This window comes from Jaculus jaculus, chromosome 18 (assembly GCF_020740685.1).
Source record: "Jaculus jaculus isolate mJacJac1 chromosome 18, mJacJac1.mat.Y.cur, whole genome shotgun sequence".
Lineage (NCBI taxonomy): Eukaryota > Metazoa > Chordata > Mammalia > Rodentia > Dipodidae > Jaculus > Jaculus jaculus.
In genome coordinates, this window is record NC_059119.1 from 46,868,093 (window position 1) to 46,895,150 (window position 27,058).

The 27,058-nt window shown below is 48.1% G+C and overlaps 1 protein-coding gene across 1 annotated transcript; it reads right to left on the minus strand.

The window, feature by feature from the left end:
* Positions 1 to 3,025: 3,025 nt before the first annotated feature.
* Positions 3,026 to 9,054, minus strand: Tmem247 (transmembrane protein 247). Its single transcript, XM_012949142.2, has 3 exons — positions 8,938 to 9,054; positions 7,868 to 8,191; positions 3,026 to 3,268 (listed from the first exon to the last, which is right to left on the minus strand). The coding sequence occupies exons 1-3, from the start codon at positions 9,052 to 9,054 to the stop codon at positions 3,026 to 3,028; spliced, it is 684 nt and encodes a 227-aa protein (XP_012804596.2).
* Between the last annotated feature and the right edge of the window lie 18,004 nt (positions 9,055 to 27,058).

Consider the following 27,058-nt stretch of genomic DNA (forward strand, 5'->3'; position numbering starts at 1 on the left):
CTAAGTGAACAGGGGTCTTCAGGTGTTTGCTATGTTAATCTCCTTCTGCTTTGACCTCCGTCCCTAAACCCTGGATCTAATAAATGCGACAACTGGCCCATAACACGAAGTCCATTATTGGAAGTTTCATGAGAAAGGACAGTTTTACCATTTCTAAGTCATAAGTGCTCGTCACCCAGCTATAAGTGAGTGGATGCATTGAATTGGCTGGAAAATGAGCAGTCGCCGTGGACTTAAGTGGCATGCTAATGCTTCCTGACAGCAAGGTCCCAAGACGGTCTCGTTTCACGTGGTTTTGCCGAGCATCGCTCGCCCAGCTCGGGCAGACAGAAACGGATCCGTTCATCTTTCTCAAGACTGAAACCTTGTGCTGAGGAGGAGGAGGGTCAATGCAGACTTGTGCACATCTGCATCAGGATTGCTGTTTGCCACCCTAGCACCTCATAAGGCTCCCAGTGCCATAGCCACCGTCTTTGCCACGTGGGAGCAGAGGTGCCATCTACAAAGGGGGGTTGGGCATACTGCACAGGAGATGGGGCAGCGCGTGAGGGAATTGGGACTCATTTTATTGCGTACATGCTGGGCGATCTTACATGGGGCTCTCCTTGAACCCTCCCCTGTTCAGTCTTCCTTGTGGCTGCTCTCGAACGTGCTATTTTAGAGGGCTGTGACCATCTCTCCTAGATACTTGTTTCTGGGCGGCCTTTCTCTCTCTTTCTGCTAGTCTGCATACTTGGTCTGGTGGGCATAGGGTGGTGTGCGTGTGTCTGGCATTTTGTCTCCCACTTTTCCAGTGAGTAGAAGTGATGCCTTCCTCCAGGCCAAGCCACGTTTAATTCTACCCACTTTCTGGCTCTAGGGAGTGTGCCTGCTTAGTCACCCGTCAATGGATAACCCTCCCGCCAGCTTCTCAGAAGCCTCTCTATCCCGAGTTCCCTTGAAGTCAGTACCTCCCCTCCCAACGTTTTTTTTTGGCACGCATATAGTATGTGTGGTATGATGTGTGGATGTATAATGTATGCACACTTGTGTACAGATCGTGTTTATGTCACACGTGTGTAGAGGCCAGAGTAAAAGGTCAGAAAAGGCCAGATGTCCTTTTCCTATTTTTTTTTTTTTGGGGGGGGGCGTTGGGTTTCAAGGTAGGGTCTCTCTCTAGTCCAGGCTGACCTAGAATTCACTATGTAGTCGCAGGGTGGCCTCGAACTCTTGGCAATTCTACCTCTGCTTCCTAAGTGCTGGGGTTAAAAGTGTGCACCCCCACGCCCGGCTTCAGGTGTCTTTTTATATTGGTGTCTTTGGCATTCTTTCCTTGAGAGGCAATCTCTCCCTGAACCTGGAGCTATTGTTTCTTGGGTCAGATTGGCAGACAAGTGAGCCCCAAGAATTCTCCTGTTTTTCTACCCTTCTCAGGACTAGTGTTAAAGGTATGCATGACCACATATGGCTCTTTTTTTTTTTTTTTCTTTTTGTTCAAGGTAGGGTTTCATTCTAGCTCAGGCTGACCTGGAATTCACTAGAGAGTCTCAGGGTGGCCTCGAACTCACAGCAATCCTCGTACCTCTGCCTCCCAAGTGCTGGGATTAAAGGCGTGCGCCACTGTGCCTGGCTTTTTTTTTTTTTTTTTTTAACATAGGAACTAGGGATCAAACTCAGGCCCTCTTAGGCTCTCATGCTTGTGTGGCATACTCTGTTCTTCCCTCCCCTCGTCCCCCCAACTGGGCCATCTCACCTGCCCCATCTCCCCCTTTTAATCAGATGTGGTCTGCAGGTAACTTCCCCGCTTCTGTGGGCAGCTGTGAACCGTTCTGTTCAGGCCCAGTGCTGAATGGACTTGCCGGCGGTCTGGCACTGATGTGTTTGCAAAGCCGGAAAGGACCTGGGAGTTTTGGCTTCTGGGTGAATTTCCTGTAGCTGCTGGTAGCAAATTGCATGAACTCAGTGGGTTATGCTGGCCCGGAAAGTTCTGGAGTTGAGAACTCTAGAATGGGCTGGCATAGCTATTTACTTCTGGAGGCTCTGAAAGGGAAGCTGTGTTACTGCCTTTTCCAGCCTCTAGAAACATCTCTTGACTTGTGGCCCGGCATCACTCTGACCCTTGAGGGTCACTCCCCCAGCCCCCTCTTCTCATCACACCTGATGATATTGGGCCCTTCTGTACCACGTCGACTTGGCTCCCCATGTCTAAGTTCTTAATCACGTTTGCCGCTTAAAGTAACACACTCGTGATCCTGGGATTGAGGTTTGGAGATCTGTGGGGGGCGGGGCATCAGGGGCATCCACCAGGAAGGGCCTACCACAGGCTCGTCACAATTTAGACATGGCTGTGGGCTGCTTTGATTCTAGAAATGTCATTGAACTCTCCCTCCTGCAGCTGTCACTCCCTGACCTTCTAACTTCTAGAATCCTCCTATGAGGACAGGGCACAGTTATCCACAGTGAGGGGCAGGCTCAGGGAAAGGGGCTTGAGAAATCAAATGTCTGCGTCTTTGTACTCAGGTGCCAATGGTTAACAGCTGAGCCTTTTTTTCCTTATGAAGTGTTTGCAAGGCATAATTTATTATGTACACGTACATACACTATATATACATGTATTCCCTCTATATGGTCTATTTTTTCTATCTTATGACAAAATAAACTTGGAAAAAAAAAACTAATATGGGCTGGACGGATGGCTTAGTGGTTAAGGCATTGTTTGCCTGCAAAACCAAAGGACCCAGGTTTGATTCCCCAGGACCCATGTTAGCCAGATGCACAATGGGGCTCATGTGTCTGGAATTCATTTGCAGTGGCTGGAGGCCCTGGCGCACCCATCCCCCCCCTCTCTTTCTCTCCCTCTTTCTCTGTCAAATAAATAAAATATTTTTAAAAAATCCCAATATATATTCAGATATATTGAATGCTGGGGATGGAACTAAGAATCTTTCACCTGTTTAGCCAAATAACAGCCGAGCTTTTAAACCAGGGTCCATTGGGGGGGAGGGAGGGAGGGAGGTAAGAGATCGGCTGTCTGGAGACTCACAGATCATACCCCCAAAATAGTACGCGGGATCCCGGGTCGTAGAGGAAGCAAAGGCACTGGGAAGTAGGACCACAGCGTTTTAATCAGGTACAAGAGAATGGCTGCGAGGCAGAAAAGGTAGTGCTTGGAGAACAGAAAGAAGACCATCTCCTTGCCGACATAGATGACGTGAGTAAGGATGAAGCAATACAGAAACATGGCAAACTGGTTCTGGGGAAGCAAGAGGTCCTGGAGGCCTCCCGAGAACTGTGGGGGGGGAAAGACGATAAGGAAGATGGTAACACCAGGCTGCCACCAGGCAGACCGGGCTTCCAGCCCGCTGTTCCTCCCTGAAGGTGACTTCAAGTAGGTCACTATCCTCACCTGGAGAAAGAATCAGAGCGTCCCCTCCCGAAGACCGCGAGGAAGAAAATAAATGGAAAAAACAACAACTCTTAAGAAAATCATCAGCACGTTCACTTTTGTATCTTGAGCCTGCATGGTCCTTGTAACAGGGACGCCAGGCCAATCCCTTTCTTTCTCCTTACGGCCCACCCTGCACGGTGGGATTACATATGTGAGCAGTGTCTCTCTGACCCCAAGATCCCCAGATGCTCTGGGGAAATGTTCTCTGGACATTGTGGTCTGACAGTCAGCCAGTCATTGACTGTGTCGTTTAAAAGCACAATGAAAGGGTACCCCTTGGGCGCAAGTGAGTAGTTTCAGACTCTCTGGGTCCCAATTCATATCACGCGGGCCAGTCTGTTTTACCTTTTGTTGTTGTTGTTTAAGAATGTTTTATTTAGGCATGGAGGGATTGCTTAGTGGTTAAGGCACTTGCCTGCAAAGCCTAGGGACCCAGGTTCGATTCCAAAGGACACATATAAGCCAGATGCATTCTGTGGCACATGCATCTGGGGTTCGTTTGCACTGGCTGGAGGCCCTGGCGCACCCCTTCTCTCGCTAATAAAAGAAATAATTTAGCCGGGTATGGTGGGACACGCCTGTAATCCCAGCACTCGGGAAGCAGAGGTAGGATCACTAGGAGTTCAAGGCTACCCTGAGACTACGTAATGAATTCCAGGTCAGCCTGAGCTAGAGTGAGGCCCTACCTCAATAAATAAATAAATAAAAAGTGCTTATTCAGAGAGAAAGAAACACAGAAAGAGAATGAGAATCGGGGCCTCTAGCCACTGCAAATAAACTTCCAGACACTTGTGCTATTTTGTACAACTGGCTTTACGTGGGTATGGAGGAATCGAACCCAGGTTGTCAGGCTTTGCAAGCAAGTGCCTTTAACTGCTGAGCCATCTCTCCAGCCCCATCCGTGACTCTCAGATGCAGGGTATGCTGTCTCCTGCACAGGTGCTGAGACTGGCAGGGATCTCACCCCACAGTGCACTGGGTTTGGTGGGGGGGAGGGTGGAAGTAGCTTGCAAGGGTCTGTTTGATTCTGCCTGTGGGTTGCTGTTTTCTGGGGTCTATTAAATCACATCTGACAGACCCCACTTTAACTGTAGAAAGCATCAATGTATTGAATGAGACAAAAGCTGGTAAAATGTGTGTGTGTGTGTGTGTGTGTGTGTGTGTGTGTGTGTGTGTGTAGGTCAGAGAACATGGGCTGTCTCCCTCTTTTAAGCCCATTGGTGTGCTAAGATGGAGCGTCTCGCTGAATATGGAGTTACTGGTGTTTTGTTTCGGTCAAATTGGCTGGCCAGTGAGCCCCTGTGATTCTCCAGTCTTTTGTTCCCCATGGCACTGGGGTTAGAGGTGTGTGTGGCTGAGTTGAGTTGTTTACTTGGGAATCTGGCACATCAGCCTCTCCTCCTTATATTGCAAGCGCTCTTACTCACTGGGTCATCTGCTCGGCCCTGTGATAGAACTCTTTTGATCTGAGTTAAGGCGCTAGCTGTAGTTTGTCCTTTAAAATATATTTTAGAAAAATATTTAATTTTTATTTATTTATGTTAGAGGCAGGAAAAGAGGGAGTGAGAAGGGGTGTGTGCGGGAGAGTGGGCATCCCAGGGCCTCCAGCCTTTGCAAATGAACCCCAGATGCATGTGCCACCTGGTGCGTCTGGCTTGTGTGGGTACTGGGGAACCAAACCTGGGTCCTTTGGCTTTGTAGGCAAGCATCTTAACTGCTAAGCCGTCTCTCCAGCCCTAAAATACGGAGTAAATCATGCAGTATATATATTTTTTGTTTCAGTATTTTTTTTTTTAAATTTAGCCAAATGACAGGGACTGATGACATTCCCTAAACTATGAGAAAAATACCTGAAGTAATTTCATTACACTGAAATCTATCCATCCTCATTTCCTTTACCTTCCATCTTCCTAAGAAAAGAAGTGAGGAGCTCAAAAACCAAGGCAGTACCCCCAGTTTTTAGTAAATGGACCAGGAGCGAAACACTTTTGTGAACTGCGCCCCAAGGCTCAGGTCTTGGACATGTGTCCACAGAATTTCTAAAAATAGCTACAGAAAACAGGAAGATAACAAAATAAAACCAAGAGGGACAGAAAATGACCCAGCAATACTGGCTCTAAAGTGAGCCTCGAGGAAGAAACCCCAGTGTTCTCTGGGAGCCCTGAACGCTGCGCCTGAGCGTGGTCCAGCAGTCTGCATGTGCAGTTAGTTTGAAATGCTCACGAGAGAGGATGTTCTTAAGACTTTTCAAAAACCTATTCAGTGATCAATTATCTGAGAAGACAGAGGGGTGAGTAGCTATAGGCCAAGGGTTTCCATCTCATTCAGCAAGGAGAAATATTTTCAAACTTAAAAAAGGGAAAAATAAACATGGTTAGGCAGACACACAGACCAAATGCACAGTAAAATACCATACCTGCTTTAAATAGCTTCTAGTTCAAATGTGTGGCAAATTTCATCTTTCAATACCAAGAAACACCCACAAGTTTGGAAATGAAACTTACAAAAAAAAAAAAAATCAAAAACATCAGGAAATGTGCCTAGAACACTGAAGACGGGCAAATATTTTCTAGAGCTCCAAAAAGCAAGAAAGATCTGGAGATCTTTCAGTTCAACAAGCTTGGCTTGGTTCTGTGGCGTTGTTTAATATAGAACTAGACAAATATATTGTGAGCAAGAAAAGAAAAGTAAGCCAATGTGTGTGTGTGTTGAGATAAAAAGCATATAAAAGAATCCTTTAAAAAAAATTAGCCAGTTGGACAAATGCTATGAATAACATAATATCTTAATTCTGGGAAAACTCTTGAACACTGTGGCTCAGGAGAGGTCGTTGGCCAAAGCAGAGACACGTGAGCTAGAAACACGTAACTCCATGGGGTTCGTTCACGAAACGTTGCTAACTTGCAGGGAGAGCTTTCAGTGGTATTTTCTCAACAATTTACAGCTCGGTGACTGGGCTGGAGATAGAAGGCAGGCTTCTGAGAACCAAGGATGACTCAGAGCTGGGAAGCATAGCTAATACATTACGTCCCAATAAAATTGAGAAGTGATGAATGGACGTTGCTTCATTTAGGTCAAGAAGTGAACTGCATGAGTATATAAAAATGGTAATGCCTAACAATTATCGAGTGCCTACCTAATGCACCAGGCTCAGTGCAGAGCCACCTTACATGCCATTCTCTTATGTCACCCTCACACTTGACCCTATTGAGGTATGTACTACCTTGGGGATAAGCAAACGAAGCCTCAAAGATGGGTTGGTACTTTGTCCAAGGTTAAGCAGCTCACCAAAAAAAAAAAAAAAAAAAGATTCAGGATTTTTTACCCTTGACTGTCTGACTTTAAAACCCAGGAAACGCTGCTTTAAGCAGGTAGCCTCTTTCATTATTTAATGTTTAGGAAGCACTAAGCACTTTGCATGGCCTTTTATCTCTGATAGGCATTCTTTTTTCCTTTTTTTTTTTTTTTTTTTTTTCTCTTCAATGATGCCTCGTATAACCCAGGCTAGCCTTGAATTTACTATGTGGCCAAGGAGAACCTTCTGATCTTCCTACCTCCACCTCACTATACCACATTTATGCCATGCTAAGGAATCGAACTCCTGCCTCCTGCATGCTAGGCGGGCCCTCTACCTACTGAACTATCTCCTTAGCTCATGGGTGGACTTTCTTGGCCCCATTTGCTCCAGTAGAGGCTGAGTGTACATTCCTTGTGACAAGAATGACACTTCCATTGGCTGCGAGGCAGTGTGCCCAACAGAGCTAGCACCCCGTAGAGGGAAGGTCATGGTCCGGTCAACATTCACTGGCCAGGCTACAAGTGGGGGCTGTGTCTCCAGGCAATAGATCTTATGAAGATAGATGCAAAGAGGCCTTGAGAGTGTTAACATCTAGCCATGGTGGGAGTGTTGAATATGGACAATCAAGAGGCCTGCTGCAGGGGCCGGAGAGATGGCTTAGCGGGTAAGGCGCTCGCCTGAGAAGCCTAAGGACCCAGGTTCTATTCCCCAGGACCCACGTTAGCCAGAATCGCAAAGGGTGAGGCGAATGCAAGGTCGCACATGCCCACTAGGTGGCGCAAGCGTCTGGAGTTCGATTGCAGTGGCTGAGGCCCCGGCACATCAATTCTCTCTCCAAAATAAAAAAGTAAATTTAAAAGGACGAGGTAGGGAATGTGGTTCTGTGGTTCCTTCCTAGCTTCAGCTCTCTTCAGAGTTAAGTTTTGCTTAACACGCACACTGACAGAGCTGGCCATGCGGAGTAGTGGTCTCTGCTCATCCTTGGATAGGACCCATGGTACCAGGGTCTGTGAAGGTGGCCACAGGCGTTCTCAGCTGGAAGCAGGACGCATAGCCAAGCAGGCATGGCGAGCTCTGTCCCCTTTGTGGGGGCGGGGGATAGCTGCTGTGCCCCTGGGCCCAGTGCCCACGGCGATGCCTACCTGGCGGAGTGGGGCCTGTTGCGTCAGCTGCTCCATCACCACCTCGTGTTGCCTCTGCCGCTCATTCTCCTGGTGCATGTACTTCAGGCGCGTCAGCTCAAACTCCATGCGGGCCTTCTCCAGCTCCAGCGAGTTGGGGTGGTCCGTCCCTGAGGTTGGTGGGGGCAGCTCCGTGGGTTCCAGCTGGGGCCCGTCACCAGCTTGACCTTTGGTGGTGTGGCCAGCCTTGGAGGACAGTGACTTTGGGGTCCCTGGGCAGCTTCTGTTCTCGCAGGTCTCAATCTCTTCTAGGTAGGACGAGTCTGGCTTTGGGGGCTCTGGATCCTGGGACAGGGAAAGGGGGGGGTTGTGGTGACAGTGGGGAGTCGGTACAGGGCTTTCTCTAAGCCATTGTCCCAGCTTCAAGTCACAGCGGACTTAGAGTGCTACACAGATTTTCCTGGATTTTTAACAATTCAGATTATTTTATTTATATTTGTGCACTTTACTTATTTGAGACTGGGTGGGTGCTCCAGGGCCTCCAGCTGCTGCAAACGAACTCCAGATGCATGTGCCACCTTGTGCATCTGGCTTAGTGTGGGTCCTGGAGAAACGAACCTGGAACCGCTAAGCCATCTCTCCAGCCCTCGGGTTGAGTTCTTGATCAGAAACACACCTGGAGACACCAGGACCAGATGGCTAAGCAGCAAAGGCACAGTAGCCCAAAGGGGTGGTGCCCTCTAAAGCTGCCAGTGGGGTGCTGGGAGTTGAGGCAGGCCCCAGACTTCTTCCAACCTCTGGAGTCTCCGAAAGGCCTGGCATCTAGGATGGGTGGGCCTGAATTGAGGGACTGGGGGAAGGTTCCCATCCACAAAGGGAAGGAAGGGCCTCCAGTAGGGAGGTAGATGGATAAGATAAGGCCAGCTTCCTGTGACTTCACAGTCCTGTGAAAGGGGCACCTGGTTAATAGTTGGGCATGAGTTATGGGGGGAGGGTGGTGGAGTTGATCTTGGCAGTCCTTGGACTCTCCTGGCCCATGCCCCTAGAGTGGTCCTCTCCCACTGAGGGGCGGTGAGAGAAGGCATACTTACCAAAGCAGCCTTTGGTTTCCCTTCGGACATGGAGTCACCAGGTGCCAACTTGGAGAAGGTGGGAAAGCTTTCTCCTGCCCCCCTGCTTTCTATGACCTCCATGTCCTCCGTTGCCATGCAGAAACCCACGGTGTTGCCAGCTGGGGCCTGAGGACATCTTTTGAGGTCAGAACTTGACCCCCACCGGGTTCCACGGCCTGGCCGCCGTCACAATGCCCTGTCCTCATAATCGACATTCTGCCAGTTGCTAGGGTCTCTTGGGTAGGGGCTGTGGGAGGCACCGTCGTGGAAAAACTGCAGGATAGTGTATTTTGGAAACAAACCAGCTGAGGACCTTCATGTCCCCTCTCCCTCGACAGGATGGTCACAAGCCTGTCCTCCCGGGGAGGTTGGGGAGACAGGCTCATGAGCCGTGGGTTGGTTTAATGCCCGTGGCAGCGTGAACGGAGCTCCAGCCTCCTCCTCTGAGCTCGGAGGAAGGGGCTTTGTCACAAGACCGCACGCGGGAGCAGGCATGCAGGGTCACATTGGGGCCCAGCAGCAAGGACTTGGCCTCATAGGGATGGTACTATATTCCCAGGGGTGAGGCTCAAGGCTCTAACAGTCAGGGTAGCGCCCTTTATACAGGATTTGCCATTGTTAATGACCCGGCTGATTTGGGCATTTCTGCGTCTGTGTCTTCATGCCAGTTCCACCTATGGTGGGAAAGTGGAGGGACAGGGAGGGCCAGACCATATAGTCCACTGCACTGCAACCTCAGGTTGTCCAGCCGCAGGGGCTGCCCCTGGGGCACTTTGCTTTGAAGGGACCGTGGGGACACGGCAGACACCACGCCAAAGACGAAAGGACGCATTTGTAAAGTGGTGCATCATTTCTATGTCTGGTGAAGTACCAGACAAGAGGCATAGGTTCTGGTGCTAGCAAAGTGCTCATGAGCTTTTGTCCGCTGTCATTGGTGTGTCGGGATGTCCTGGTGAGGCCACATAAAGCGGGTGCCGTTAAAACACAGTGGACGGAGTGGTTAGTGTCTGGCGTAAAGGTTTGCTAGTAAGTTGAGCCAGGACTGGAACAAGAAGTTTCCATCTCCTGCCCCTTGTGTGGTTCCATATGCAAAAGGTGACCTTTAGGGATCCAACGCTCAGACAGAAAATGGTTTTCTGCTTCAAAAAAGAGTTGGACTAGGGTTGGAGGGGTGGCTTAGCAGCTAAGGCGTTTGCCTGCATAGCCAAAGGGCCCAGGTTCAATTCCCCAGGACCCACATTAGCCAGATGCACAAGGGGGCGCACGTGTCTGGAGTTTGTTTGCAGTGGCTGGAGGCCCTGGTGCGCCCATTCTCAATCTTTCCCTCTTTCGCTGTCAAATAAATAAAAAAAAAAATATTTTATAAAGAGTGGGTCTGTACATACCGGTTTATGACAGACTTGTTTGTAATAGCGAGAGAGAGAGAACCACCTTAAATCCCACCAGCAGGGAGTTAGTTGAATAACTGCTTCTTCATCCATGCCAGGAATAAGAAGCAGAGCCTGGTGTGGTGACAAAGGATGATTGTCCCAACTCTCAGGGGGTTGAGAGTTTGAGGTCAGCCACGGCTACATGATGAGATCCTGTCTCAAGAAAGCCAAACCAGGCATGCTAAAGAATGTCATTAAGGGCTGGAGAGATGGCTTAGTGGTTAAGGCGCTTGCCTGCAAAGCCTAAGGACCCATGTTCGTCTCTCCAGATGCTGTGTAAACCAGAGGCACAAAGGTGAGGCAAGTGTGCAGGGTCACACATGCCCACTAGGTGGCGCACGCGTCTGGGGTTCAATTACAGTGGCTGGAAGACCTGGCAATCCAATTCTTGCCTGATCATGCTCTGGTATTTAAAAAAAAAAAAAAATCAGTTTGTTGGGCTTGCCTCAACAAAAGAATGTCAGTAATAAAAAAAGTGCTGTAGCTATGTCTATGCAAATATCTTGTTCTCAAAGAAAGATGTTCTTTGGAAAAGCAAAAAAATAGCTTCTCTGTATACGTTAAGCTGTGAAAACATATTAAGCTTATCACGTATGTTTGGAAGGATGCGTGAGAAGAAAGGGGTTCGTGATGATCGTTTACAGAGGTGAGGGAGCCAAGGGCTTGGAGAGGGAGAGAGACTTACTGTTAACGATGCTACTTTGCATTCTGGCTTTAAAAATTAATGTTCATGTATTATAAATTCAAATTTCAAAAGGTGAATGGAGGAAAGAGATCTGCTGAGCATAGGCAAAAGGAGGTTAGGATGTGCGGTTTGCTCAAGCCAAGGGCAGGCAGTCTTTGAACCACCTTGTGTCTGACCCCTGCCCAGCCTTCACCTCACCCTCTCCTCCCTCTCCTCCCTCTCCTCCCTCTCCAATCTAGTCTATTCTTTAGCCAGGGATGGATATTTTATGGGGAAATGTCCTTTTTCCCTCTGTTGCCAAGCTATGCACTCCCTGGCTTTGAGATACTTAGGTGGACTAGAGTGGCCCTAAGATAGTAACGGAACAGTAGCTTGTGGTTACTGGCCACTCACCGTAAGCCAGGCACTGGGAATTTCTCATGGTTTATTGTACTTAAATTTCAGAGCAGCCTGTAAGCCAGCATTATCATCCTCTCCATCTTTTCAGGCATAGAAACTGTGTCAGAGAGAGGCTAAGTGACTTGGCCACAGTCACACAATCCTGGAAGAAACCAGGATCGAAGCATTAATATTAATGTCCGTGTGTTAAATTCCACGCCTGCTTGGAATATTCGGAATGTTTTCTGTGTCTTTCATCAAGCCCTGCTTAAAGGAGAGATGCTTAAGAGAAAGGAGGTCGCTCAGGATATTGCTAAGACTTGTGGGGAAGTCAGACGGAGGAGGGAGAAGAGAGTTGAAGGCAGGGAGCCCCTCCGGAGAGCCGGCAAGACTGTGTGTGAATGCCTGTATCCACTAGGGTCCGGTCTAGAGACAGAAACCAATATGGAAAACAGAAAATACAGAATTGCGTACTTGCGGGGCTGGAGAGATGGCTTAGTGGTCTCTTACCTGCACTGCCTAAGGACCCAGGTTCAATTCCCCAGTACTCACTTAAGCCAGGTGCACAAGGTGGTGCATGCACCTGGAGTTCATTTGCAGTGGCCGGAGAGATCCTGGTGTGTCCTCTTTCTCTGTCTCTCTCTCTTATAACTATGTACATACATTTAAAAAAAATCTGAAATATTTTAAAAAGGGAATAAAAAAGGTTTGGGACAGGCCTTTTCCTCCCTGAGGCTGAAATTCAGACCTCAGTGGAGAGGGTGTGGCTGAGCCAGTTGAAGCAGTTTACTGAGGCCAAGGTCAAGGCTTGCCCGGGAGTGTCAACTAGGAAGTTGTCTAGCTGGTATTGAACCTGTCAGGAAGTCATAGCAGAGCACTTCAGCCCGGAAGCGCCTTTTAAAAAATTGTATTTATTTTTTGTGGGGAAGGCTGACCACAAAATGCTACTGCTGGCTCCAGGGGTCAGGCAGCGCTTCCAAAGGGACATGGGGCACCCTCATCCCCATGATGCCTCTCCTGCGCCCTCTACTGATAAAACTTCACCTGACACCAGCAGGCCCAAGAAATACAAACAGAGCTCATGCAGCAGCCGATGGCAATAGATAATGCAGAAGAAATGCACACCTGCCTGGCTGCCCTCCCTGCCTTTTGAGGAGACACTCAAAGCAGGCATCCCAGGAGCCTCCTTCCTGGCTTAAGGTCCTGTGCAGGGGTACAGCAAGGATCATGGTACAGATCTACCTCTGGGGAGTCCTACAAAGTTGACTGTAACCCAAGTCTTCTAAGTTCAATTCTATTTTGGTTTTTTTTTGTTTGTTTTGCTTTTGTTTTTGAGGTAGGGTCTCACTGTAGCAAAGGCTGACCTGGAATTCACTATATAGTCTCAGGGTGGCCTCGAACTTACGGTGATCCTCCTACCTCTGCCTCCCAAGTGCTGGGATGAAAGGTGTGCGCCACCACGCCTGGCTATTTATTTTTTTATGAGAGAGAGCGCCAGAGAGAGAATTGGCATGCCAGGACCTCCAGCCATGGCATGCTCCAGACCACGTGCGCTATCTTATATGCATGTGTGGCCTTGCATGCTTGTGTCCCCTTGTGCATCTGGCTTATGTGGGACCTGGAGAGTAGAACATGGGTCCTTAAGCATCGCAGGCAAGTGCCTCAACCACTAAGCCATCTCTACAGCCCAGTTTAATTCTGTTTTAAAAGCTTGGGTAATAGAGTGATAGGTGTCAAAGTGCACTATTTAAAGTCATTGTTTAATTTTTTTAAAAAATTTATTAGAATGAATATGAGCATGCCAGAGTCTCTTGCCACTGAAAATGAACTCCAGGTGCATGTGCCACTTTGTGCATCTAGCTCTACGTGGGTAGTGGGAAATGTAGTGCCTGATGGCCGAGGTTCTAAGTTAGTGCCTTTAACTGTTGAGCCATCTTCCCAGCCCTAATTGTATTTATTTGCAAGCAGGGAGAGATATAAAAGATAGGGAGAGATATAAAAGATAGGGAGAGATATAAAAGATAGGGAGAGATATAAAAGATAGGGAGAGATATAAAAGATAGGGAGAGATATAAAAGATAGGGAGAGATATAAAAGATAGGGAGAGATATAAAAGATAGGGAGAGATATAAAAGATAGGGAGAGATATAAAAGATAGGGAGAGATATAAAAGATAGGGAGAGAATGGATGTGCCAGGGCCTCCAGCTTCTGCAAACAAAATCCTGATGCATGTGCCACTTTGTACAGCTGGCTTTTCATGGGTACTGGAAAATCAAACCTGAGTTGTTTGGCTTTGTGGGCAAATGCCTTAACTGCTGAGCCATTACTCCAGCCCTAATTTTACTTATTTTTTTTGCTTTTCAAGGTAGGGTCTCACTGTAGTCCAGGTTGACTTGGAATTCACTATGTCGTCTCAGGATGGCCTCGAACTCATGGCGATCCCCCTACCTCTGCCTCCTGAGAACTGGGATTAGTGCACCACCTCATTCGGCTCTTAATCTTATTATTTTTTTTAAAGAAACTATTTGATTTTTAATCTTTAAACTTTTTTTTTTGTTTTTCAAGGTAGGGTTTCACTATAGCTCAGGCTGACCTGGAGTTTACTATGTAGTGTCAGGGTAGCCTCAAACTCACAGCAATCCTCCTACCTCTGCCTCCCAGTGATGGGATTAAAGGCATGCGCCACCACTCCTGCCTCATTTTATTTATTTTAGAAAGAGGTAGAGGCAGACACATACACACGGAAGGGGCAGGGGGTGAGAAGGAGAGAATGGGCACACCAGGGCTTTCAGCCACTAGAAATGAACTCCAGATGCATGCACTACCTTGTGCATCTGGCTTACATGGGTCCTGGGGAATTGAACTTAGGCCCTTTGGCTTCATAGGCAAATGCCTTAACTGCTAAGCTATCTCTCCAGCCCCCTAATTTTATTTTTGAGACAGTCTCACTATATAATGCAGGGCACCTGTGAACTTAGGATTCTGAGTGCTGGCACCGTAGATATGTACCTGCCCACTCTATTTATATTATGCATAATTCAACAAAGCCGCTCTCTTAAAAATTTTTTTTGTTTATTTTTATTTATTTGAGAGTGATAAAGAGGCAGAGAGAAAGAGGGGGGGGAGGGGGAGAGAGAATGGGCGTGCCAGGGCTTCCAGCCACTGCAAACAAACTCCAGATGTGTGCGTCCCTTTGTGCATCTGGCCAACATGGGTCCTGGGGGAGCCGAGCCTCGAACTGGGGTCCTTAGGCTTCACAGGCAAGTGCTTAACCGCTAAGCCATCTCTCCAGCCCTTTTAGTTCATTCTTCCTGTTGTTTTATCAAGGTAGGGTCTCACTCTAGCCCAGGCTGACCTGGAATTCACTATGTAGTCTCAGGGTGGCCTCAAACTCACGGTGATTCTCTTACCTCTGCCTCCCAAGTGCTGGGATTAAAGGTGTATGCCACCACGCCTATCTCTCTCTCTCTCTCTCTCTCTCTCTCTCTCTCTCTCTCTCTCTTTAATGCAAGAGAGCAAGAGCAAGAAGGAGCGGGAGGGGGAGAGAGTTGGCATGCCAGGGTCTCCACCTACCGCAATTGAACTCGAGGCTAAGCCACTTTGTGCGCATGTGCGACCTTGCATGCGTCACCTTATGTATCTGGCTTACGTGGGACCTGGAGAGTCGAACATGGGTCCCTAGGTTTCACAAGTACGCACCTTAACCGCTAAGCCATCTCCCCAGCCCTCCGTTGTCTCTTCAAATGTATGTTACTGATTCCAGATGCTCAACGAACCTCCTTTGAATGCCTCACCTGACACTCATTTTCACTTCGTATGTTAACACCCATTCCCCACATTCCCTTAAAGAGCTCTGCCCATCTCATCTTCACCCTCTCCAGTCTCCTCTCTGCAGCCACAGCAGAGGGTGTGGGGTGTGTGTGGGTGACCCCCAACTCTAGAAGGCACTTATGGGCCAACATTGCCCCCTTGTGGCATAGCCTTGTTGGGAGCTGGTCAGGTCAGTTTTTCCAGAAGTTCCTGTTTCTGGTCCTTACATCTGGCTTTGCTAAATCGACAGGGTGTGACTATCAGATGGCCTTCCAAGTGTTTGTACTTGTGTCCATAGATAAGTGCTGCTGACCGCGTGGGTCAGAGAGACTCCCTTCTGCAGGTGGGAGTGATAACTGCAGAGGCATGTAATTGGTCAAAGTGCTGAGAATGAGGGCTGGAGAGATGGCTTAGCGGTTAAGCACTTGCCTGTGAAGCCTAAGGACCCCGGTTCGAGGCTCGGTTCCCCAGGTCCCACGTTAGCCAGACGCACAGGGGGCGCACGCGTCTGGAGTTCGTTTGCAGTGGCTGGAGGCCCTGGCATGCCCATTCTATCTGCCTCTTTCTCTCTGTCTATCACTCTCAAATAAATAAAAATTTTAAAAAACCTGTAATTACTAGTTGCTAGTGGTGGGGGGGGGTGCACAGATTTTCTTCAGCAGGGTAGCCATTGCTAAATTGCCCATTATCATGTATGCAGCCTGAATTCCACGCAGTGGGTCACCCCCAAACAAAGACAAAAAAAAAAAATAGCCCTGAAGGGAGAAGGTTTGACTAGTTGGGGAGAGGAAGGTAATTAGGAGGGGGAGAAGGATAAGAGAAGGTTACGGGGGGATTCAACCAAACTACATCATTCCCTTGTATGAAAGCGTCATAACGAAGCTCATCGTTATAATATCTGCCAATAAAAACTTGAAAGATTAGCCGGGTGTGGCGGTGCACGCCTTTATCCCAGCACTTGGGAGGCAGAGGCAGGAGAATCGCCATGAATTTGAGGCCACCCTGAGACTACATAGTGAACTCCGTGCCTCGAAACTCCCCCCACCAAAAAAAAACATTTTTTAAAAAATATTTTTTGTTTCTTTTTATTTATTTGAAAGTGACAGAGAGAGAAAGAGGCAGATAGAGAGAGAGAATGGACGTGCCAGGGCCTCCAGCCACTGCAAACGAACTCCAGACACGTGCGCCCCCTTGTGCATCGGGCTAACGTGGGTCCTGGGGAATCAAGCCTCAAACCGGGGTCTTTAGGCTTCACAGGCAAGCGCTAAACCACTAAGCCATCTCTCCAGCCCCCCCCCAAAAAAACTTTAAAAATTAAATACATACTTTTAAAAGCATCCTAATTAGTGCACAAATATCCTGTTTCATTATGGTACCTGCAAACAAAATTTGCTTGTGTTGGTTGTTTAGCCCCTTCCTCCCCATTTTCCTGTTCGCCCCCGTACCCTTCCCCCCATGGCAGTCTCCTTCCCACTTTCAGGTCACACCTGTCCTCCCTGCATTCTCAGCTCCTTCTTTTCCACTCTTGTGGTCACCTTTATGGTTTTTGCAGCCGAGGCCCACATTCATACCCACGTGAACACATATGTAAACATTAAAAGCTAAGATCCATAGGTGAGAGAGAACATGCAATATTTATCTTTGAGTCCAGGTTGTCTGGCTTAATACAATTGACCCACCCATTTTTTTCTTCCAATTTAATTTTTTGGCTGAATAAAGTCCATGATCTATACATACAGTAATAATAAATAATCATATAGACATCTGTACACACAAACATATTTTATATTTTCAGTACCCATTCATCTGTTAATAGACATCTAGACTGGTCCCATTTCCTTGCTATTGTGAATTCTGCAGCAATAAAGGGGAAATGCAGGAACCTCAGGTAGGATGTAGAGTCCTTTGGGTTCATGGCCAGGAGTAGACTAGCTGAGTCATATGGTAGTTCTATTTTTAATTTTTTTCTGAAGCCTTTTATTAACTTTTTTCTCAGTTTTTATTAACATTTCCCATGATTATAAAAAAAATCCCATGGTAATACCCTCCCTTCCCCCACTTTCCCCTTTGAAACTCCACTATCCATCATATCCCCTCCCCCTCTCAGTCTCTTATTTTGATGTCATGATCTTTTCCTCCTATTATGAGGGTCTTGTGTAGGTAGTGTCAGGCACTGTGAGGTCATGGATATCCAGGCCATTTTGTGTCTGGAGGGAGCACGTTGTAAGGAGTCCTACCCTTCCTTTGGCTCTTACATTCTTTCCGCCACCTCTTCCGCATTAGACCCTGAGCCTTAGAAGGTAGATTGAGATGTTACTCGGTATTCCAGTCACTTCTTTCCAGCACTATGATACCTTCTGAGTCATTCCAAGGTCACTCACTGCCATCTGAAAAGAGAAGATTCTCTACCCAAAGTGAGAGTAGCGTTAATATAAGGGTATAAATATTAAGAGAAGCGCTTACTGGGAAGTTTGTTAAGCATAGTATATACATTTATCCAGACATCAGAAGACGTTACACCTCTAGGGCTCATGACTACCCCTGTTATTTTTAATTTTTTAAGAGTCTTTCATGCTGACTTCTTTAATGACTGAGCTAGTTCACATTCCCAGCAGCAGTGGCTAAAGGTCCCTCTTCCTCCACTTCTTTGCTAGTATTTGTGGTCATCTGTTTTCTTTTTTAAATATTTTTTTAAAAATTATTTATTTATTTGATAGAGAAAGAGGGGGAGAGAGAGAAAGAATATAAATGTACGCACTAGGGCCTCTAGCCACTGTAAAAGAACTCCAGACACGTGCGCCCCCTTGTGCATCTGGCTAACGTGGGTCCTGGAGAATCAAACCTGAGTACTTTGGCTTTGTAGGCAAGTGCCTTAAACCGCTAGGCCATCCCTCCAGCCCGGCCACCTGTTTTCTTGATAATGGCCATTCTCACCGGGAAGAGATGACTTCTCAAAGTGCTTTTCATTTGCATTTTCCTGATGGCTAAGGAGGTTGAGCACTTAACATTTACTGACCATTCGTGTTTGTTCTTCTGAGGACTTCCATGTCATTAGCTCATTTCTAGATTGAGTTTCGGGTGCTCTGGGTGTTCCGTATTTGAAGGTGTATGGTGTGGATATTGACCCTAGGCTTGAGTTGTAGCTGGCAAAGGTCTTCTCCTATCCTGTAGCTGTGTGTTTACCTTGCCAACAGTCTCCTCTGTGGTGTCGAAGTCTGTGCTTTTGGGGTTCTACTCAGAAAGTTCTTGCCTTTCCCTATATCCTGAAGGGGTTCCCCCATGTCTTCCTACAGCTTCCTAAAGACTCTGATTCACTCTGAAGTGATTTTTGTGCAAAACGAGAAACCTGGCTCCTTCCTCCTTATTCATCTGCAGATGGGTATCCAGGTCACCTAGCATCATTTGTTGAATAGGCCATTCACCCCCTCACCATGTGTGCTCAATATTATTGTCAAAACTTAGCTCTCCGTAGCTGTGAAAGCTTATTTCTGAGCCTCTATGTTTAAAACACATTCCAGACTCCACCAGAAAACTCTTAGAGCTAATAAATGCATAATAAATTTACAGAATACAAAATCAACATATAAAAATCGGTAGCATGTATATATATATATATGTGTGCATGTATATATATATATATCAATAATGAACTTGCTGAGAAAGAAGTTAGGAAAGACATTCCATTTACAATAGATATCCCCTAAATGAAATACCTAGCAATAAACCTAACCAAGGAGGGGTTGAAAGCCCCTCTACAAGGAAAACACTAAGGCACTGAAATAAAGAGACTATCCTAGAAGATGGAAAGTGGTCCATGCTCCTGGGCTGACAGAATATTGTGAAAAGGGCTGTTACCAAGAGTGATCTATATACTAAGTTTAATCCCCACCAAAATTTCAAGGGCATTTTTTCCCCACAGAACTAGAATATATAATCCTAAATCTCATATGGAAACATAAAAGATCACAGATACCCCTAAGCAGTACTGAGCAGGAAGAACATTGCCAGAGAGAGCACCTTAGCTGACTTCAAACTACACCACAAAGCTATGGTGACAAACACAGCATGTACTGGCATAAAAACAAACATACATAGGTCGGAAGGATGGCTTAGCGGTTAAGGCGTTTGCCTGCAAAGCCAAAGGACCCAGGTTCGATTCCCCAGGACCCACGTGAGCCAGATGCACAAGGTGGCACATGCATCTGGTGTTTGTTGGTAGCGGTTGAAGGCCCTGGTGTGCTTATGCTCTCTCTCATCTGCCTCTTCCCTCCCCCTCAAATAAAAATAAATCTAAAAAATATTAAAGGTAGACATACATGTAGACCAATGGAGCAGAAGAGTAGTTCTTTGCATAGCCTTCTCCTTGCATTTTGGTTTGCTTTCAGAGCCCAGGCCCATCAGTTTTTTTGGTGACAGTTCTACATTTATCCAGAAGGTGGCGTGCAAGGCCAGCAAGAAAGTGAGTGTCATTCATCAGAGCCAAGCTTGAGACAGCAACGGAAGCTTATTTGCCAAATCTGTAACTGGCCTTGGAGGCAGGGTCTCAATGAAAAAAAAAAAAAAAAAAAAGCCATTTGGAAAGGGGAGTTGAAGGGAAAATATAACAGCGGAAGGTGGCAGAGATGGTTCTTTGCTATCCCTCTTTGTGTTTTTTAAAAATATTTTACTATTATGTATTTATTTGAGAGAAATAGACAAAGAGAGGGGGGAGAATGGGCGCGCCAGGGCCTCCAGCCACTGCAAACGAACTCTGGACGCATGCGCCACCTTGTGCATCTGACTTACGTGTGTCCTGGGGAATTGAACCGAGGTCCTTTGGCTTTGCAGGCAAGCACCTTAACTGCTCCATCTCCCCAGCCCACTCTGAATAGACTACTGTCCTTGAAAAAAAGTCACAGCCCTCAAACTCTAATTGACTAAGGACATTGTCATGAGTCTCTTCCTTTTCTTGGGGGGTAGGATGCGGTTTGAAGCAGGGTCTCACTCTAGCACAGGCTAGCCTGGAATTCACTCTGTAGCTCAAGCTAGCCTCTGACTCATGACACCATCTACTCGGCTTCCTGAGTGCTGGGGTCATAGGAGTGAGCCACCACATCTGGTGACTGACTCTTACCTGGCAAAGCTCACTTGTTTTGGAAATTACTCTCCTCTCTAGCTCCACAGTAGATGAGATGCTTCTTATGCCATGCCAACCCTCTTTGTGCAGGTATTTTTGTTTTGTTAAATAAACAAAATATTTTTTTAAAGTTAAAGAGAGAAAGAGGCAGAGAGAGAGAGAGAAAGAAATGGAGGGAGAGAATGGGCGTGCCAGGGCCTCCAGCCACTGCAAAGGAACTCCAGATGTGTGCGCCCCCTTGTGCATCTCTGGCTTAGGTGGCTCTTGGAGAATCGAACCGGGATCCTTTGGCTTTGCAGGCAAACGCCTTAACTGCTAAGCCGTCTCTCTAGCCCTGTTCTAACTTTTTTACTGACAATTTTCATACGTGTATATAATGTATTTTATAATATATTACCTTCTCTTATCCCCACTCCTTGTCCCCTTCCAGGGACACCCTTGTTTCCAACCAGTCCCACTTCTACTTTGATGCCTCCCCCACTTTTCTCCACCCCCCATAATGGAAGGTGGATGGGCCGCCCCAGTGTGCAGGCACTGTGGGAAGTAACAGCAGTGGCCGGGAGATCGCGACAGCAAACAGCCACTTTGTGTCTGGAAGATAGCATTTCGGAGCCTCCTATTCATCCTCGGGCTCTGGCGTCCTTTCCAAGCCCCCACCCCTCTTCTGCGACATCCCCTGATCCTTGGAAGGGGGTGCTATAGATGTGTCATTTAGTGCCGAGCGCTCAGCTGTCACGTTGACGAGTTCTCCCCAGAAGTCACTGCCCAACTTTTGCACAGGTCACTAAACTGAACACGGGGCCAATAAAGATGTCCTGATTTGAGCTGAATGGAGAGAGAGAAGAGTGTGTTAACAAACGGGCTCGGGGGGGAAACTCCCGAGCACCTTTGGGAGTTTGCCAGACTTTGATTTCTGAGGGGCCAGATGTGGCCTAATCGTTAAGACTTTATCCTCAAAGTTCATGTCAAGACTCAACAGCCAGCTAGTCTTCTTCCTCTTCGGCTCAAAAGGCAAAAGCCTCCCTGAGATCTTTAGCTGAAATACATTTTAAGGCTGTCACTCCCTCCCCTCCCAGAAACCCCATTTTTCTTCTGACCTAAATCTTAGCCCGAAACTGATCTGGGATCTGAGCCAGGGTTGTGGGCCATGGACAAAAGCTCCCTGTTTTGGAGGCCTGGTTACTGTGTTTGCCTGACAAGTTTGCAGGCCGCCCCCAGTCAATATGATAACAGAAATATCCAAAGAGGGCCGTCCCTCCCAGGACACTGCCCCCCCACCCTCAGGTTTCTGCCCATGGTGGAAGGGCTGTAATCCACCAGAGCCACCGCAGGCTCTGCCTTAGGTCTGTCTGATGGTGTGATGAATGCGGAGCAAGAATATCTTCCTACAGGTGAATTTGCCCCTGCCCTCCCCTGCCAGCTTCTCGTTGGACTTCTCGGACTAGGAGCCGGTGGCATCCCCATTTTAGCCTCCTTGGCCCCCCCATACTTTTCTCTACTTCCTTCCCGGTACCCTGGCACCTCTGCCTCTATCATTACAAAGACAACAGCAGGGGACCGTGTTGGACACAGGGAGACACGAGGAATGACTTAGCATTGCTGCAAATCTTTCAGCTTCGTGAAACCTTTCTGCGCCTATGATGTGGGTCCGCCAACACTGGCCTGGCGTGTTGTGCCATGATCTGGGTGTTAAGCCAGCGTAGATGGTGCGGGCAACAAGTGGGGTGTGCATAATAAGACGGGCTTCTACGCAGGCGTGGAAGGAGCGGGATGCAACGGGGTGGGGCGGGGGAAGGAATGCAGGATGACGTGAACTCAGATGGCCATGTTGTGCAGAGTGTGTGAGGTAGCAAATGAGGGGGCAAAGTGCCAGGAGTCCATGGGGGCATTTCTGAGAGGCGGCAGCCATGGGATTCTGGCTTCACGCAAAGCGGTGTGCATGCATCCGTGACGAAGCACATTTGGACACATGGTATGAGGTCCAGTAACGGAGGCCCTTCTAGGCCCGGCTCACTACTTTGGAGGACATCCCAAGTACATGGGCAACAGTTGTCATCACAGTAGCGTTAGAAAGATTGCTGCGGCTGTGAGGAGAGTCTGGGAAGAGAGGAAGGCCCATCAGGACATGTGTGAGTTCGGAGCCAGGGTGGGCAGTGTGGTAGACCCAGGTTAGTGCCTTGGCACAGACCTGAGCTCTACTGTACGGAGGGAATCGGCCAGCTTGAGCCCAAGTTAAGGCCTCAGAGACTGGAGGGACATTGAGGAAAGCCAGGGTGGGCAGAAAGCTCAGCCTTAAGTTTCCTTGAAGGGGGCTGGAAAGGTGGCGTAATGGTTAAGGCCACTTGCCTGCAAAGGCAAAGGACCTCGGTTCGATTCTCCAGGACCCATGTAAGCCAGATGCACAAGGTGGTGTATGCGTTTGGAGTTTGTCTGCAGTGGCTGGAGGCCCTGTCACGCTCATTCTCTCTTTGCCTGCATTTTCTGCTCTTAAATAAATAAAATTATTTTTAAAAAGTTCCCTCAAGCCGGGCGTGGTGGGGCACGCCTTTAATCCCAGCACTCGGGAGGCAGAGGTAGGAGGATCGCCGTGAGTTCGAGGCCACCCTAAGAAGACAGAGTTAATTCTAGGTCAGCCTGGACCAGAGTGAGACCCTACCTCAAAACCCCCCCCCCCGCCAAAAAAAAAGTTCCCTCAAAGGGACTGTAGTTCATTTTATTTGTTTGTTTCTGAGATAGAGTCTCACTCTAGCCCAGGCTGACCTGAAATTCACTGTCATCTCAGGGTGGCCTTGAACTCATGGCGATCCTCCTACCTCTGCCTCCAAAGTGCTGGGATTAAAGGCGTGCGCCACCATGCCCGGCCCTGGACTGGGTTCACTTGATTGCTCATGTGCAGTGGCAGGTGGAAGACCCTTCCTTTTGGCTTCCCCTTGCACTCGAGGCTCTTCACCCTGACCTTGCACTTGGCTCAGCCTCCAGCTGCCAATCGGTTTAAGAAGCGAGGGGGCCGGAGAGATGGCTTAGCGTCAGGGAGTTTGCCTGTGAAGCCTAAGGACCGACGTTCGATTTCCCCAGGTCCTACCTAAGCCAGATGCACAAGGTGAGGCACGCATCTGGAGTTCATTTACAGTGGCTGGAGGCCCTGGTGCACCCATTCTCTGTCTCAAATAACTAAATAAAAATATAACAATTAAAACAAACAAAAAAAAAAAAGCAAGGCCTTCTGGCCCAGCATTGACTGTGGCCTTGACTGGAAATTCCCTGGGCTTCCACTCCCCAGGGGGGAAGGGAGAGGGACTAGTGTGCTTTTCCTCAAGGCCAGGACTCCACTGTTTGGGGACCCAGAGGAAAACGTTAGTCATGTTTAGCAGGTCTTACCTGGGGAACGGAGACCAGGAGACTCCCTGAGGAGGAACACGACAGCAAAGATGGAAGGGAATATTATTTTTTTCGGGGGGGGGGGGGGCGATGAGGGAAGGAAGGAACAAAAGGCAGAAGGAAGTATTTATTTTTCCTCTGGTCCAGACCCCCGCAGACAGCTGCTCATATCAGGACTGATGGCTGCGCTGATTTGCCGCAGTTTCCCTGGCAGCACTGATCAATAGTTAGTGCCCAGTGCCCTACCAGGAGAGCGCTGATGGCATCGTGAGGGGCGCATTTTTATTCTGAGACAGTCGCAGAGGCAGGCAAGACATTGATTAAACAGAGATCTGGCTGAAGGAGACAGGTGAAAGTTAGACAAAGAGGAACGGGGTGAGGGGCGGGCAGCGATGCCATCCGAGGCCTGCTGCCCGCTGGTTGGTCCCTCTACCCTCCGTGTCTGTTTTCTCCACCGTGCTGGTACATCCCCAAGCTCCCTGGGTGCACCCCCATGGGCGGTGGTTGATCTTGTGCTGTGTTGCGGTCAGGTTCGCATTGCTGGCAGAAAACATCCGGCCAAGGGCAGCTTTTGGGGAGGAGGTTCATTTTGGCTTACAGACTCAAGGGGAAGCTGCATGATGGCAGGGGAAAGCGATGGCATGAGCAGAGGGTGGACATCAGCTCCTGGCCAACATCAGGTGGACGACAACAACAGGAGAATGTACCAGAAGCTGGCTGTAACCCCCATAAGTCTGCCCCCAACACCATGAGGTGTTAATTCCCAAATTGCCGTTAGCTGGTGACCCGAGCATTCAGAACACGTCTATGGGGGACACCCGAATCAAACCAGCACGTGCTGTGACAGAGTTGGGGGGGACAGTGATGGACAAAACAGCATAGTCTTTGACCCCCAGACTCAGAAGTGACTGTCTCAAGTCTCTCAAAACGCTCTTGAGTCGGCCTGAGAAGAATTCTGATCTCACAGGCCGGTGTCAAGCTTCAGTCTCTGCTGGTTTGACTCCTGCCAAGTGATGAAAACTCCGAAGAAAGGCAGCGAAAGACTAATTTTCAGATATTTTTAGAAGCAATGACAACTTCTCTCCCCAAAGGAAATCTTGCGTGGAATGGAGGACGAGGCAGGTAACGCTATGCTCTCTGGAAGGGTCTAGAAACTGCTCAGCAGCCCCTCTTGGTATCTGCTTAAGTCCCAGCCAAGCTCTTCTCCAGAACCTTCTGTCTCTGAGCAGGGCAGTTCAACAGTGGACAAGCTAAAGGGCGAAATGAACTAAGACAAATAAAGGAAGTGAATTCAGATTCCATACCCATGTTTTAGTATCAATTCCTCCCCGTGACTGCTGCAAAACCCACTGAAAACACACAACGTGCGTTTCATTGAAAATTGTAACATGTTCAACTATGGAAGGGCCTCTTGTCCCCGACCCACGAGAAACTTCTATCCACAGTTGATGATAACAAAAAAAATTATCTTTTTCTCAGGAACCCAAACATCTGTTCTTTGTTCTGAAACAAACACCCAACAAGCTTAACTTTCCTCTTGGCTTGGGGGCATTTTTTCATAATAAGATGGTATTTACCCTCTGGTTTTTTTGTTTTTTTTTTTTTCTCTCTGCGCCGGGTTGGAGATGCTGTGGACTGATACTTGCTGTCCATTTCCGATTCCTTCTGTGTGTCTTCCTGCTGCTAGGAGGCTAGCTGGAAGTTGTTTTCCACCATCAGTTCAGTCTTTGCTGGTTAGCTCCTGCCAAATGATGAAAGCACTCTGAAGAAGAAAGATAGCGAAAGACTAATTTTCAGATATTTTTAGAAGCAATGACACTTCTCTCCCCAAAGGAAATCTTGCATGGAATTGAGGATGAGGCAGGTAACACTACGTTCTATAGAAGGATCTAGAAACTGCTCAGCAGCCCCTCTTGGTATCTGGTGCCGTCTCTGGAAGGTAGAGGTGAAGGGGGAACCCTCTGCAGGATGTGGTAACTCTTGGGGATGGGGGTCAAATGCTTCTGCAACGGGGTCTTGACACTGAGTCACTCGCTCCATGGGTGTCACTGTGCATTGGTTGGGTGAGGTGTCTTTCACTTGTAGGCCTGGAGATTTGACAGTGTGGTCTAGATTTTTTTTTTAAAGTTTTTGTTTATTTTTATTAATTTATTTGGGAGCGACAGAGAGAGAAAGAGGCAGAGAGAGAGAATGGGCACGCCAGGGCCTCCAGCCAGTGCAAACAAACTCCAGATGCGTGCGCCCCCTTGTGCATCTGGCTAATGTGGGTCCTGGGGAATCGAGCCTCGAACCGGGGTCCTTACGCTTCACAGGCAAATGCTTAACCGCTAAGCCATCTCTCCAGCCTGTGGTCTAGATTTTGATGACTTGGCGTGCCACGCTCTGATTCTCTGCCACTCTGGTTCTTGGCAAGAGGACAGCTCTCGCAACAGGTGAGTTAAGCGGCAGGTTTCTGACAGTCATGTCGGGTGGTCTAGCCCATGTCATCCAGGGTTTGTCTGTAAGAGTCTAATTCCTAATAGAATCATCTTGCTTGAAACTGAGCACACGAATAGATTCTATGTGCTGTTCCTGACCTTTGCATACACATTGCATGATATTCCTCCAGTTATAAGGATGCTTAGATTTTTTAAAATTGTTTTTTATTAGTCATGGACATACTTAGTGTGTAGATAATGCATATTGATACCATTCTTTCCTGCATTCCTGCCCCTTTCCCGAAGGGACTCTCCTCCCTGGGGACACAGGCCACCCCCTCTGGGGATGGTGGGTCGTGCATTGTAGAGGCAGCCGTTAGTCATGGGGGAGAGGCAATGTCTCTGTGCATAATGCCCCAACCTGTGGCTCCTAACAACCTTTCCACCTCCTCTTCTGCAAAGTTCCCTGAGCCATGTTGGGTGCATTTTAAGTCTACTTCAGTGACGGGCTCTTAGGAGCCTCTGGATCTCTGGTTTGGTAGGTGTTGAGCGGCCTCAGTGTCTCTCTCCATCACCCTGGTGCTGATGTATCAGGTTCTTCCCAAAAGTTGCTTTCTTGTCTCCCCAGTTCCTCTGTGGTTTCAGATGGGGCTGGATGTTTAGATTTTTGCTGCTTATTGAAGCCTTGTAGGGTGTGCAGGACCTCAGCTTCCACCTTGAAGGCTCCATGAAAGTCCTTACCTCGTGATCCCCTGTTGTTTGGGTCCTTGTGTGTCTTTTCTCATTGGTTCCCATTCATACCACCCACCCCCACTCAATGAGTAACATCTACTTGGGACTTTGCAGCTTTTCTCCTTCCTCCCTTCACCCTCTCAGCTGTCCTGA